The sequence below is a fragment of the Rhinolophus ferrumequinum genome, chromosome 28 (genome assembly GCF_004115265.2).
Source record: "Rhinolophus ferrumequinum isolate MPI-CBG mRhiFer1 chromosome 28, mRhiFer1_v1.p, whole genome shotgun sequence".
Lineage (NCBI taxonomy): Eukaryota > Metazoa > Chordata > Mammalia > Chiroptera > Rhinolophidae > Rhinolophus > Rhinolophus ferrumequinum.
In genome coordinates this window covers 13,598,866-13,614,867 of record NC_046311.1, presented here as the reverse complement: position 1 = coordinate 13,614,867, position 16,002 = coordinate 13,598,866, and the positions used below count along the sequence as shown (strand labels likewise).

Below are 16,002 nucleotides of genomic sequence, written 5' to 3'. Positions count from 1 at the left end.
CTGGAGGGGAAGGAGAAATGAGGGCCACTCCTGGAGGAGGCGGCTCAGCGGGCAGCAGGGAGATGACAGAAGGGGCGGACGTGCTGGAGGGGCTGGAGGGGCCAGCGTGGTGCCCCAGTGACAGGAACTAACTGAATTACGTACCTAAAACGACTACAGGGAAAGTGAATGTGGCTTATGGGTCACTTTAAGAAGTCAATGTGCTAAGAGACCATCTTCGTGAATGAAGGAGGACAGGCCTATATTCACGTCCTGCCCATTTCTCACCCCGTTTCGTCTGGGGGTTCCCTCCCCCCTACAAGCCCGTGAACTCCGCTTGCCCCCCAGCAGACATGTCGGGCGACTGGCTGGCCACAGGGAGACCCAACCTCCCCTTTAGCTTCTGCTGGGCGTTACTTACTCCTCTCCCGCCCTCCTCCAGCAAAGAAAATCCCTTTCGGTTGGGTTTTGATATGTTGGCAGCTCCCAAGTTCCAAGCGTTACCCTGTCGCAATAGCCTTTCTGAAAAAAGTCCCTCCTTATCTAAGTCAGGATTTGTTTTCATTTCACAAAACAAATGACCACAGGGTCACAGAGAACAGAAAGCAGTTTCCATGAGGGCGGGCGAGGTTTGGTTGGTGTCAGTCTCTCCTTATTCAACAGAAGAGCACTAGTGCTTGACTTCCTATCCCGTGTCTCGAGAAGAGAAAGAAGTAGAGCTGTGCTATTCAGCTATGAGCTATCATTGCAACCTGAACTATCTAACCACCGGCTAAGGCCTAGGCAACGTGCTTTCTGTAGGGTGTAATATTTGTTCGAGTATGTGTCTGTGAAACTGCATTTGTGTTTTTTTTGATAGCACATTTCTGTTTTTATTAAATGCATTGGGGTGACGATGGTTAGTAAAATTACATGGTTTCAAGTGTACAATTCTGTATTAGATCATCTATAGGTTGCATTGTGTCTTCACCACCCAGAGTCAGTTTTCCTTTCGTCACCATAAATTTGATACCCTTACCCTTTGGTCACCACTAAACTGTTGTCTGTGAGTTTTTGCTTGTCTAAGGCTAAGTTTGCCTTAGGAAATGGGTTCAACTCACAGTTGTGACAAATACCCTTCAAGCTAGGGTATTTATGGTGTCCTGCTTTAGACCACGCCGTCTCTAAACAAACTGTGGATATTCGTGCTAGTCTGGAAATACTTCAGAGCCTCAAATTCATCTTCCTCCTCCATCCTGCAAGAACTCCTGGCCACAGGGACCCACTCCCGTCCCCCTTAGGGACCCGAAGGGGAGAAGAAAGCTGTATGTAGCATACGTCTTGCTCTGTGTAGCTGCCCACTTGTGAAGAAGGAAAGGCCCCTTCTAGCAGGTGTGTGTGTGTGTGTGTGTGTGTGTGTGTGTAGTGTTTTATACGGCTAGTCAATGCTGTGAGTTTCGTCACAAAATATTGACCAGACACTTATTCTCAGAATCATTCTTATTTCTTTAGCATGGTTAAAAAGTCAGTCAAGATTAGACGATGAGTTTACGTTTCAGGTCTCTAGTTTCTTTAGGAAATTGCCTTGGCCATTAAAAAAAAAAATCTTTCTTAGAGACAAAGATAAAGCATCTTGGAGATAAGAAAGCACATCAAGTCAGTAACTGATTGACTTCTTGGGAAACTTTTATCTCCTTGCCCATCGCTAAGGCTTCTTTGGGTAATTTGGTTTACGATGGCTCGATAAATTAAACCAGATACATGAAACAAGAAAAAGACCTTTAACTCTGTTTTGAATCAGCATTGCGTCATTATAATAAAGCCCTAATGACTTTCTGGGATACAGCAAAGAATTCAAGTTGGGGTGGATATAATATCAGCACGTGCACGTTCTGTCAGTTAACAGTTCTGATTTTTGTAACCTTTTAAAAATTCTGTTAATGCTAATCAGAAAATATGTCACAATCTTGTGTTGAATTTGGCTTGACTAAGATGCCAAACTACCAAAACACCTTGCTACCATTTATTTTATCATTTTGTCTTACAAAGGCCTAGACACCATTTTATTAGGAAAAGGAAACTGTAGATGTGTTCTTTCAGGAGCAATTGCCCACGACTGTCCAATGCTTTGGGAAAGCAGATGCCAAAACCCTCACTTCTAGACCTATTTACAGACTAGTGGTGGTGCGATGCCATAGCCAGGCCCCACCGTCAGGGGGCAGGACGTCGCTGTGGGAGAACTGAGACCCGCTGAGAGCCCCGCCCACCACCAGACGCGCCCCGCTGACCTCCCTCTGGCTGCTGCCCTCTCACCCACACAATTGGCAACTGCACAACAGGACACTCCATCCGTCTAGCTCCACAATTCTGGGAACCCGTGTGTGGCACGATGGCGTTCTAGATCCCTTCCATGTGCTGTGCCCTTTGCCCTGCCCCCCCCCACGCCCCCTAACCTGTCAGGATGGAGCCGCAAACTTGAGCAAGGCATGAGGTATTCTGCTTAAAAGACTATCAATACCCTCAAGAGAGAGTCTCGTCTGCCCCTAGGGGTTCTCTGTTGAACCAGGGACTGGGAGTAGGGCTGGTTAGCTAGGAAAGGCAGAAAAAGAGCTCAAGGGAGAGGGGGCTTTGGGGCCCCCGCACTACCAAAAACAAGCTGAGGGATACGTGAAGCAAAATCTGGATTCCAAATACAGCCTTCATTAGCCAGGAAGACTGGCTTTGTGCATGTTTTCCCTGATGACGGACGGTGCCTGTACAACCTCCCAGGTATCAGTGGGTCGGGGGGGCGGGGGAGGGGGAAGGGGTGGGGGAGGGGGCGGGGGAGGGGGAGGGGGGAGGGGGGAGGGGGGAGGGGGGAGGGGGAGGGGGAGGGGGGTGGGGGGAGGGGGGCGGGGCATACGGGGAAAACAGTAAGCAAATAGACCAATCTCATTAAGTCAGTTAATTCAAACGCAACTAAAATCAAAGGAGCTTTGATTCCAATTACATGGGATTTTCCCCCGCACGAAACTGAGTTCATCAGATACAAAGTATGGATAATTCATAATTTAATATGGAAATTAGGCATGGATCATTCGTTACTAATCAGATGACTAGAGCCTCGAGTCAGACTATTCAGAGGCCAGGGAACATGCTGTAATTGTTGACCAAAGACAGCAAGCGAGGAACCTAACCAAAGTGTCATTCCCCTTTGTGCCCACTTTTGCTAAGGGTCAAGAACACTTACAAGCTACAGGAAGTGGACCCCTTGGAAATCTGCTCCACAAGGGGGCAGGGTGTGTGCTCTGAGAGTTTTAACACTGGAAGCAACACCAGAGACCTCTTTATAGTGGGGGAGTCATCAAGCACAGCTTGGCTCGAAGAACTTTACGAGTAGTGATTATATTGAAAATGCATGCACCCCTAGTTGCAAGAAAACGAGAGAGTGTGGCACTTATATCTCAACGAATTTCAGAGGAACTTAAGTTGAACCCATCAGACGGCTGACGTTACAGGGCAACAAACTAACCCAAATTCTGAGGAAGGTCAGACGCCTCGATGGAGACACATGAGGACCTGCTCACCTAGGGCAGATACCGTCAGACACCAGCTGGCGTGGAAAAGCTCATACAGGTAACTAAGCAAAGAGATGGAAGCTACACAGAAGAATCAAAGGGAACTGCTAGAAATAACAAGCATAGTCACACGTGAAGAGCCCCTTCATTAGTGGACTTGACCGAGCAGAGGGAAAAATGACCAAATGGGGATTGTCTCTGGAATGCAAGGTTGGCTCCCCATTCAAAACTCAATCAGTGCTGTTCATCACATCAGCAGACTAAAGAAGAGAAAGGATACCAACATTGAAATAGACGCAGCAGAAAATGACTTTGACAAATCCGACCTTCATTCACAATAAAACTCTTAGAAAGCCCGGAAAAAGAGTGTGGCACTTAGAGCTACAGGAACCTGCAGAACTATGAGATTCCCACGGGCTTTATCGGCTTTTCTGGGGGTAGTGGTTGCATTCTCACTATAATGCCCTATTGTCTTGTTACATTTTTTAATCATGGAAAGAAAGAGTGCCGAGGTTGAGGAGGTGACTCGGGAGTTGTCAGAATGAGCTCTCTGTGTGAGCCCCGGCTGCCCAGGTGCCCATCCCACAGCGGGCCTCAGGCACTGAGCCTGCGCAGGCCCAGGGAGCCGGAAAATAGAAACCATGGCTGCACGCAGAGTGGGACAGCAGGAACACCTAGACGGAAGGGATGGGCCCGAGTGCTGCATCCTGGCTTCCTCGGATCCTGCCACATCGGTCACTCTGGTGGGATGCTGGGGCCACTGAACTTGGGCCATACCTCTATGAAACAAGCAGGTGCAGGGGCACCAGGCCCTGTCACCATGCACTTTGGGCACGTCCCCTAGCTCTGTATGTCACCACTTATTTGCCAACTGGTTTCCTGGTGCACCACCCGAATGAACAGAGAGCTCGGCCAGACAAGTGGCCACTCTCTGCAGCTTTCGGAATGACACCTATGAGGACTAATCACAGGCACCCGATTCCAGGGAGACCTCCTTTCTCCTCAGATCCCCGGGTGGCTCCCTGGGGTCTCCAGTCCCCACACACTGTTCCCGAGACACACACGACAGGGCTCCCGACATACTGTAAGTACACTGTACCAGCAACCAGACTTCCTCTGACCCCAGCCACATCTTTTCCAAAAAGCTTTAGCGCACTTTCATTCAGGGAAAAGAGAACAACTGGGTTCACTGTTTATATGTATTTTTAAGCAGTCAATTTTGATTTTCAGGAGTGAAAAAAGAAAACACTTGTAGGAAGAAAAAGAAAGGAATAATATAAATAATTTTCCACGTCATTTAAAAACAAATCAGAGGCTGTACACGAGACGGGTCGTGTACAGGAGAAACCGGGAAATTTCATTTTCCAGATAGCTTTCAAAAAAGCAAAACAAACAGCCATCTGTTCCCTGATGGTTGAAAGAGCCAAAATGGTAGCAAAGCAGCAGAACCAATCACATCCACATCTGTAAAGACCTCTTCCGGCCAGTTACATCCTACTTCACATATGTCAGAGGCAGGAAAGGGAAATGGTAAAAATGGACAACGAGATCCAGAAAAAGCAGTACCTTTAAAGTGCAAAATCTATAATCCTCCAGAGAGATCCCTTTTTGCACGGAACCTCCCTCGATGCATTAAGAACTGAACGGGACACGTGTATGAGTAAAATCTCCCTAACGTGTCTGCAATGCATGGGGTGAAATGCAGGCATGAGCAGTGGCCTTGACCGTCACCTTCAACGTCAGCCTCACGGCGTCGCAGTCTTCCTGCAGCGGGTTCAGCTTCAGCGTCTCCCCCAGGTTGCCGCAGCCGGACGACTGGTGCTGCATTTCACAGCAGACACACACCTCCACACTGTCAAACTTAATCTAGACAGAGGAACAGACAGATCTCACAATTAAAACGCCATTCTGCCCTGGCAGGCGTGCCTGAGCTATATACAGTGACAAACACTGGCAAATGCCTCTGTTCAAACCCCTCCCCCCTTCAGGTTTTCTTTACGTAATAAAGCCAACATGAGTTTTGTTGATTAAAGCCATGGAAAATACCCGGGGGAATTACCTCAAATTCCTCTTTGGAAAGCAATTAAGACAAAGGAAAAAATAAATCTGAAGAAACCTAAGCTAGACAGTTACAGAAAATTACAGATGAATCACAGAAAGAGATAAACATAAAAGAAACAGAAAATCACTCATATTAAGTATGCATGGAGACTGGTTATCATAGCTCTGTGCCTTGGCATGTTCTGCTCCCAGGGTCAGCAAGTTCCTGTCTTACTTCAGCCTGTCAAACTCCTACTCATCTGTCAAAACCCAACTCCTGCTATATCCTTGAGGCCTCATCTGATTTTCCCTCTCAGGGGCTGCTTGCTTCTCCTCTGAGCCCCGCCCCCGTGCTGGAGACATACTTTATCCAGCTGCAGTGACTTGTGTCCTGTGTGCTCTCAGAGGAGCCACCACATCTTACCATGACAGCGTGCACAATACTGGTGAGTTGTAGGCGTCACCAAATCCTACGACGTGGGACAATTAAGTTCGCGAACATGTTGCAACGGTGTTGCTAATCTTTTTTGATATCAGAGGGATTATTCATTATGAATTTGTACCAACTGGACAGACACTTAACCAAGGTTACTATTTGGAAGTGCTGAAAAGGCTGCATGAAAAAGTTAGACAACCTGACGTTTTCGCCAACATTTCATGGCTCTTGCATCATGACAATGCACCAGCTCACACAGCACTGTCTGTGAGGGAGCTTTTAGCCAGTAAACAAATCACTGTATTGGAACACCCTCCCTACTCACCTGATCTGGCCCCCAGTGACTTCTTTCTTTACCCGAAGATAAAGGAAATATTGAAAGGAAGACATTTTGATGACATTCAGGACATCAAGGGTAATATGACCATAGCTCTGATGGCCATTCCAGAAGAAGAGTTCCAAAATGGCTCTGAAGGGTGGACTAGGCACTGGCGTTGGTGCATAGCTTCCCAAGGGGAGGACTTGGAAGGTGACCATAGTGATATTCAGCAATTAGGTGTGCAGCACTTTTTCTAGGATGAGATCGCGAACTTAATTGTCTGATCTTGTAAATAAAAACGCCTTGGAAAATTAAAACCCGTGAAAAGAAAAAGATGTGATTCGAGTGTTTTTCAAAGCCTGGAGCCCAAGAGGACCCACAGAGCACGCCCGACCCCGACCTGCAGCCTGAAGTGGAACTGCTTTCAGGCGCCAGAAATGACTGCGTCCTGCAGCCCACGCAGCCATGCCCGTCCACTCTCATACTCTCGTTCCCAGGACTCGGTGAGTCCTTCACACACACACCCATTTCTCACAAACAGATTTCCAGAGAAGTGAGATTGAAAAAAAAAATAGGGACATCTTTAGGTCAAGAGCATTCATTTTCATGTATTTTAAACCTCTGGAGAGTTTATCCTTTCCCTGTTCATGCTTCCTTTTTGCTCTTTTAATTCGATCTTCTAAAATAATTACAGTTTTATTTCTGGATTTCTACATGTGCTCGAATGAGCGGGGGGCGGAGACCACGTGGGTGTCCAGGACTGTCCTGTAAAGATTCTTCAAATCTGCCCCCAGCCTGGGGGATGGGAAGTGAGGGCCGGAGGCTGGGTGTGAGCAGGAGCCCTGGCGGGGTCTGCACAGACCACTGCCCCAGGCCGTGGCCACCCCACCTCCCAGCAGCTGACACCCACAGTTTCCACCGCGGGCAGGAGCTGAGGTTCTGGGGGCCGTGCCCAAAGTGGGGGGTCGGCAGGGTTAGCCACACGCCGACAACGGGCTGGGTCTCAGCCCAGTGGCGAGGATGGGGTCTTCCTCAAAGCAGTTCTGCAGACCTGGGGCCCTCACCCCCTTTCCTGGCTGGGTAGCCTCTAAACTTGGTTTCAGCATCCCGGAGACTCGGTGAGCCCTCTGGGGTAGTATAATGATTTCTTCTAGGTGAAAACTCGCTTGAGTTGGTTTCTTCCCAGTTTAGAACCCTGACTGATACATATTGCCTGAATGCGGGGGGGTGGGGGGGGCGGGTAGGGGCACACAGCCTGCCCCCAAATGCAGAGCTGCAACCCGAAAAAAGCCAGTCCTTCCCAAGGAACACACACAGGCATTCAGGACCCGAACGGAATAGACAGAGCTAGACAAAATTATTTTACAGATTTTATGGAGTAATAAATTATTATTATCCCAAACATTTGGAAAAGAATGATAGTGGCAGGAGTGGATGTCCTGACCAACATAAAACTTATTATCTGGATGCTATAATCAAAACACTAACGTAATGGCTTAAAAAGAAAGAGTTCAGTGGGATAGAAAAGTTTCAGAAGTCCTACCAGCAATCTACAGACACTTAGTATACGAAAAAAATAGCATTTTAATTCAGTAGGAAAAAGATAGTTTGCTTACTAAAGGGTGCCGATAAAATAGGCTATTCATCCATAACTGTCTCAAAACATGTAAGAATAACATGTATTTGACTACGAACCTAAGTTAAAACAATAAAAACGTCAGGAAATGTAAAGGAACAGTGGCATAAACATAGACTGTGGAGTCTGTTTAAAACAAACCAAGAGTCTCAGAACTATAGTCTCAAAACGAAGGACTGGCCAGGCCTGGGGCAGGTGCCATCAGAACACATGTTTTCAGGAGACGGGCAGAGTGAATTAGGAATAAGAAAGGGGACAGAAATACAAATGGAGAGGATATGAGAAAATAAAAACATGTAAGGAATAACTTTGTGCCAGAAAATGTGAAAATCTACGAAAACGTGAATTAATTAGCAATGCAAAGAAATAACAGGTTTACAAAAACAGGAACAGACTACGAACCGTGGACTGAATCTTACAAAGTAGCAGCTGGGGACATGGAGGGGACCAAAAATATTTGCCATCTCGTTTAGATGCAGCTGGGACAAAGTCCCTCATGTCCCCCCTTATCACTGACGCTACTGCAGACTCCAAGTCCTGGAGAAGAGGTCCAGCTGGAACAGCCTGGCTCACAGGCAACCTCCTGCCTGGGTGAGCGCTGGGCACCACGAATGCCCCCAGTGGAAGAGGCCCTGCCCAGGAGAACACGGGCTAAATGGCTTTCCACAACGGCTCTTCTGCCTTAGAGTCTAATCAATTCATAGAAAGAAACTGTAAGAAATGCACCAAATGGTTGTTTTGCTTTCTTTTCTTCTTCCCTTAGAACTGTATTAGTACACTAGAGTCATGTTCCACGCCGGCGACAAGTTCACATCCCGCCATGACCCTGGGTGAGCAGACAAGGCTGGGTTGGGTTCATGACCTCCAGGCTTGGGTGTGCTGCCTTTCCCTTCAGCATGTCCCTTTGTTCTTATTAAGCAGACAAAGTCCAGCGCTCCTGATGTAGGCTGTTCTCCCACGTCTCAAGACATGCAAGGAATTATTTCATATGATCGTATCTCCATCTTGGTATTAACGAATGAAAGACCTAATGTAAACGGCAAGACAGCTTCCTCGGGGAAAAGGTAGGAAGAGACGGGGCTTGGCTGGAAAGCATAGTTTATCACATCAAACAACCCCTCCGTGACCCCAGGGGAGCAGACATCAAAATAAATCTTTTCCATCAGTTATTTCACTGCGCTTGTGACTAATTCGAAGACAAATTCTGGAAACGTCCTGATTAGTTCTGTGACCTCGACATCTTGGTGTGTGGGAGGCTGACAGATTTATTCCCGGAGTGGCCCTCAGCCTGGAGGTCACTGGGACTCACACAGCCAAGCTTTGCAAATGAAGTTCACGAATCTCTTTGGAGCACTGAACAGGCCGCCTGTCCCTCTAATTTACGGGAGGAGACAGGGCTGAAACGACAGGAACATAGGGCTGCCCCGTGGTTCTTACAGAAGCACAAAGTGACAGACACGTGACCTTCAGATACTCCCCAAAGGAAGGCAGTGGGGGGGCTGAACCTGGAAGGGTGGAGGGGGCTCAGGAGGGCAGCCTGTGAATCCCAGGGGCCCCCAGGGGCTGTGGAGACGCGGAGGAAGCGAAGCCTGGGGGACAGTCAGACATGCTCAGAGTGACCCGGGACGAGCCAATGAGCCTGTCTGAGCTTCGGGTTCGTGGGGTCGGGGTGAGCATTGGATCTGGTGAAGGAGACAGAAGTGCCAAGTGCAAATGCACTTGGCGGTACTCACTGTATTATGTTGGCTGGAGAGTAGGTGTGTCACAACTAACCCCCCGTTTTGAATACTTCGAGGCATCCACCACTTTGACAGACGCTCTCGTTAACCTGTACACACCTGCTCAACCCCACAGCGTGGCTCACCCAGACCCGGCCCTGCTCATTCTGAGCGACCCCTCTGTCCTGCAGGGTCCCCGCTGAGGGCAGTAGAGGAGTTCCAAAACACGGGCCCTGGTGACGCGGACTAGACCACCCTCAGGGACACTGCACCACACTGCTGAGACCCCAGAAATGCCAGTCGTCACGCTACACATGATGAACCCTGAAAACATGCCGAGTGAAAGAAGTCAGGCACAAAAGACCACACAGTGTATGACTCCTTTCATCTGAAAGGCCCAGAACAGGAAAATCTAGAGACAGAAGGTAGGTTATGGTTGTCCGGCTGGGGATGGAGGTGGGAACAGGGATGTAGAAAAGTGACAGCTAAAGGGGGAGAGGCTTCTTTCTGAGCTGATGAAAGAAAATGTTCTAAAATTGACTGTGATGACGGTTGAATATATTGGCGAATACACAAACTACTGAACTGGAACACTTTGAGTGAGTGAGCAGTATGGTAGATGAATTATACCTCAAGAAAGGTGTTTAAGAAACCACCACCATCACATTGTGACGATAACAGACTTGCTTAGTTTTAAGGATTTTAATTCTTCAACATTTTGCCCAACTGTTTCATATTCACAAGTGTGCCGTGAACAAAGAAAGCCTGAGACCAATGGACTCTACCTCTGCCTCCCCGATGTAGGCCTGCTGGCAGCTCAGCATTCAGGGGTAGCTCTGGGGTGGATGACAGGGGCCACCCCCGCCCTCCCCAGGCGTCCAAAGCCATTTGCAGCAGTGGCCACTGCATGTGAGCCCTTTCCCAGACCTCCAGGCTCTTCTCTACTCTGGAAGGACCGGGGTGTCTGTGCTCAGAGAGTCAGTGACTCCCCTCCAGGCTCGGTGACTGGCGTCACTGGGGGGGATCAGCTTCCCCACAAAGTCAGCTTTTCCTGGCCTGGTTGACCCTCCAGGGGGCCTACAAGCCCTAGAAGGAATGTTTAAGGTGAGCTGACCCTTGCAGGGGAGGTAAGGAGATCAGTCCTTCCAACAGTGGCTTAACCTAAAAATACCTGAGACTTAACCTAAGTCTCCTAAAAATACAGTAACAGCTAAATCTCAGCAGTGTTTTTAAGCTGAAATATATTTGACATATAACATTGTGTAAGTTTAACGTACAGTTTCTTTGGCAAATCCATGACTCTGCCTCAGCCGGTCATCTACTCCGGGGCCCCTCTGCAGCCCCCGAACACATTCCAGGTGCAATGGCTTCAGCTTTCTTGTGTTTTGGAGGCCACACAAGTGGGCACTGACTGATACGCTTTTTGTTTTTGTTTTTTTAAAGAAAAATGATCCTTTAAAAATGAAACTATATAGTGTATCAGTGATTTGCACATTTCCTCTGAGGGAGTAATAAGTAATGACAATAACTATTAATAAGTACATAGTGGTAGATTTTCTACTAATTTTTATTTCTTGGGAAATGTTGGGGATTTTTAAAATTTCAGTCTGAATCTTGAATATTATGAACAAAACAATGCAAAAAAAGTAACTCAAATAGTAGATACAGACATATGCAGATGAATTGATTCTACTGTACCTTAAGATTTTGAAGTAAGAACACCTTTTTCACTAGGGAGGTTAAGTTTTAAACCAATTTAGTTTTGTGATACGTTATGAAGATGCATTTGTCCATGGAAGAATTTGTGTAAATTTGTCAAATAATCTAAAAATATGATAACGTTAGAAATGTCCAGAGTCTCAAACATAAAGTGAAATTACCTATGTCATCCACCAGCTTTAAAAGGGAAAAAAAAAAAATTTTTTTTTTGACTTTTTTAAGGACTAAATTAACATAAATATTCTGAGTCAAGTTTTTCCAATCATCACATGACGATATACACACAGGTATATCCACATATAACTACAGGCTGACACGGAATCACCGTGTCGTGGTGATGAGGACCGCAACTATGACGTGACACTGAATTACTGTCAAGAGCTTCCCACGCTATTATCACCCCTCTTTACAGACTGGGAAAGCGAGGCTCAGAGAGGCTGTGACTTGGCCGCGGTCACAGAGCTGGTGAGCGGGAGCAGGACCGAGCCACGCCTTGCGCGTGTCAGCTCACAGCGGCCCTTCTCCACGTGGCCTGTGCTGCAGACGCAGCGAGGGTGCGGCGCTCAGGCCCCCGGTGGCTGGGCCGCCGAGGCCGCTCGGGGAACCTCTCGGCAGCACCGGCCCCAACCCGTGGCCCAGTGACTTTACGTCCACGCCTCACGTCACCTTGGAACACTTTATTACATATCCATTCGGGGAACATGGGAAAATAAAGCTTTGGTTAAGTAGAAACTGAAGACAGTGTCACCGGAAGGAAGTCCGCTCAGAGCGTCCGAGTTCGGGGTGAGCAAAGCTTTATCCACCGAGAAGTCGGAGACCTAGTGGTGCCTCAGATCCATCCTGCTCGCTGGACCAGGCCCAGGGTTGTAAGGGTTTCGGGGACAGGCGTGCAGACGCGCTGGCGGGCGAGCTCTAACTGGAGGCCCGGGAGCTGGGCCGTTTACGGTTAAGGGGCGTCAGCACGGCCCTTCCTGCGCAGCGGACCCTCCGCTTCCGAAAGGTTCCGGTGTTCGAGTTCCGGTCGTGTCCGGGCCTTTGGTTCCGTGTGTGCGTGGTGGGGGCGAGACTTTGGTTCCGGGCGCAGCTGAGGTCACAGTTGTCTCCTGTGGCAGCAGCTGGGGCTCCCTGACTTGTGGTCCTGGTCTGCAGTCCCTGAAAAGCAGCCCAGCACCTCCTGAGCTGGTTCTACGGTTATAGCAGCAGACCAGGGCCTGCTGCACTTGATGTGCAGTGGTCTTGGCGTCCCGGGCTCCGGGCGTGTATTTGACAGCTGTGGGCCGGGCAGCCCCGCTGGGCCGGCTCAGGGGACCGTGTGCTGAGTTCCAGCGCCCCCTCACCCATCCGCAGGCGCCAGGTGCTCCCAATGCTGGGGCCTGACCAGTTTGCGTCTGGCCCGTGTACATTCTGTGAAGCCTGAGCCCTATTAGGCTTATTCTTCTGAGCCCTTCCCAGCTCATCAGAATTTAAATTTCCTTCTTTAAGCTGACATCTGTTTTTTCTCTCCACATGACTTTCATTTGATGTTTCACTCCCTCAAAGAAGCCTGGCAGTTATGACTGATCAGTGTTTCCCGACTGCACTTTCCACGTAATGAAGTCCGTTAGGGTGCAGGTGCTTGTGCAGGAAAGCAGGCAAGCTGCTGCTGACGGCAGAGAGGCAACATTGTTCTTAACTGTTTTGGAACACGGGTCACAGGGCGTCACAGGGTCCGGCGGGGACATAATCAAAGAAAGATCCCCTTAAAACCCCAATTCTGATGAGAATCGAGGGTTTTGTTTATTTGTGTGTGTATGTCTGGGCGCATGTATATGAAACACTTAAGGCAAAAGTTATCTAATTCCAAAAAGCAGGACTTCTAGTATAGCTTTTATTATATAACTCAAACAAGCCTTATCCACTGACCTTTTAGGGGAAAAAAATAATACCTTCTTTTCATTTATGTCATCAGATAGTTCACCTTCCTTTTGGTCTTGGTTTCACTGGATTCTATCAATTTGCTAATTTAGCTGTTGCCTCTGCAACAGATGCTCAGATCAACTGCAAAATAGTAAATCTAACAGAAGCACAGGCTTTTCGTTTTTTATCACGTGTGTGTCCTCCAGAAAGCGAATCTAAGGAGTGTGAGAACGTCAAGGTGCCAAATGCAACATTCCTGCCAGGGAAGCAACTGTCACGTGAGAACAACAACCCAGAATCATGAGTCCTCTCTTTCATGGTTATCATCACAGACATGGGAACAAGTCCTACGGTCTTGGGAGTTTTCACAAGACCTTTTTGTTCAAAGCGCACTTTCAAGGGCAGCGTAAGTTGGTAAGTTAGGAATGTTCACACTAGCCTCCCTGCTGAACAGGAAAACGAAACAGCTGTTCTTGAGATGTTCTCATCCCGAAGTAGAGCTTGCTCTTCTGGATGGGTGGGGGTCGGGGGCGGGGGGGTCACCTTCACCTCCTTCTGAGACGCCTTTGGTTAATTATGTAGAGTTGCATTTTAAGGCCAGACTCTAAGTAATTTCATTACTTAGCCCCGTACTCAAAGCTGAGCTCTACGTGGCTGGCAGGGATGGAGAAGATTCGAGAACGACGGTGCTAACAGGAAAATGGGGAGCAGGCAGCATTCTTCTTCTAGCAAGACTCAAGCAAGAATGTTCACAGCAGCAGTGTGTGGAGCAATCAAAAAAATTGGAAAGAACCTAAATGAGGTTCTGTGATCAAATTAACTTGTGAAATCGTGTTTTAAAAAATAAAACGGGACTCTCTCCTGCATGGCTTCTCAGATTTTTAGTATTCTAATGCTTGTGTGTGGCCACTCTCCTGGAAGAGGGCTGTGTATGCTGAGTGGACCACCCCGCTCCCTCCTCTTCGTCCTTGCTTTTACAATAATATCCATGCTCATCTTACCTCCACAGCTAGCGCTCAGGAGGAGAACTGGGACCCGTGGGGAGGAGTTCAGGAATGGCCGGGGTGGGGGGGAGCCTGCTCTCCCCCCACCCCAGCTTTGAGGGCACAGCTATAGGGTCGCCACTCCCTGAGGCTCAGCCTCACTTGGAGTCATTCTATTTCCAGATGCAATGACCTGTCAACCACAACATAACATACATATCAATCAATGAAGAACATTTTTATTCGTTTTCAATTTTTTTCTGGTCTCTAATGTGACATAAGCATATGTGACAGTCTCCTGACCTTCAGAGGTGGACATGAGAAAAACGTCGCTTATAGGCAAAACTGAAAACACTACTATAGCACTAGACCCCTCGAGGGCCCTGAACGAATTATGATCTATCTGTTCACCAATTTCCGAGGTGTGAAAAGATCAAAGAAGGGGGGGAAATCAGACAAGAACCAAGGGAGGAAGGACCTGGGGCAGGGCTGCCCACTGGTCAGCCTGGGCTCAGGGGACAGTGACTGTTTTTACTTTCTTTTAATCTTGGGGTGAAATGGGGGGACTTGACATAAAAATCTCAGTTCTTAGCTTTTTTTGAAAACTTTCCAGTTCCAGGCTCACTAGGCCTCCGCTGGGAGCTGCTCCCTCCAGACAAAGCCTCAGGTCCCTGGCCGGAGTGAGTTTGCATCTGGCTTCGGCCCCGACCCCTGCAGCCGGGGGCTTCCATTTTCTCCTCCTCCTGATTTCCCCCTTCCACCACAGGACTCCTGTCATTTCCGTCCCCACGCTTTTTTCCTGTAAGCCTTTCCTGACATGCTAACGGGGTTATAGACGAAGCAGACACAAGCGCATCGGCTGAATCAACACCAGCAGGGTGGCTACCAACACCCTGGAAAAGAGCTGCTCTCAAGCTCATTTTCCTTTCTGGAGACCACACCTCTAGCAGATAGTGAAGGCCTGCTGAATACAATGCTGGCCCAGGAGGAGGAGGGAACAGAGGGTCACCTGAGAGGCTGGTCCTGGAGTGGCTGGACCTGTGGGTCCTTCCCCAGCCTGCACAGGGGGAGGCCTCATCCCTCCACTGGACATCTCAGCAGGATGAGGACAGGCCTTCCGGAGAGGGCACAGCGGTCAGAGGACCCGGCAGGTGGAGGAGCCCCAAAGAGGATCAGGTCAAGTCTGAAGCTGTCCATTTGGGCTCCCTCCCTGCTCTGTCCCCAGACACACGCAGCCCCAGCCCTAGGCTCAGAGGAACGGAGGAGTCCAGGCCAAGTGGGAAAACCCTACACGCGCTGCTATTTGGGGGCCTCCCAAGGAGGAGGAGATGGTATGTCAGAACCCACACGTCGGGATAGACGATGGTTAACCTTCAAGTTCCTGGGAAGCTTCTGGGAACAATTGTGGGGGCGGGGGAATCAGTTCCACCCACAGCTTCTCCAGGTCTGTGTACGGCACAGTGGGACTGTCACCTCACAGGCGGTAGGAATCAACACTCAAATGGCGGCTTTGGCCATGAAATCTGTTCACCGATGATAATGGCAAATTCACACGAAGACGAATGCAAACAGAATGGAGCTGCCACAAAGGGGAAAATTCTTTGTCATCACAACAAACCACAGAAGGCAGACAAATGCAAAACTTCCTGTGAAGCCAACAGAGGTCAAGACTATCCTTGACCCATGATGAAGAGAAGGAAAGCTACATGTCTCGGCCTCAGTGGGGCTGGGAAGGAGATG

General features: G+C 48.7%; 1 protein-coding gene across 1 annotated transcript in view; it reads right to left on the bottom strand.

Moving 5' to 3' along the window:
- The window catches only part of ENTREP2 (endosomal transmembrane epsin interactor 2), a 253,708-nt gene that overhangs the window by 32,038 nt on the left and 205,668 nt on the right, over window positions 1-16,002 (bottom strand). Inside the window, exon 4 of the mRNA XM_033100323.1 lies at window positions 5,247-5,381. Within this exon, the coding sequence (XP_032956214.1) occupies window positions 5,247-5,381 (135 nt within the window). The remainder of the gene's footprint in view (window positions 1-5,246; window positions 5,382-16,002) is intronic.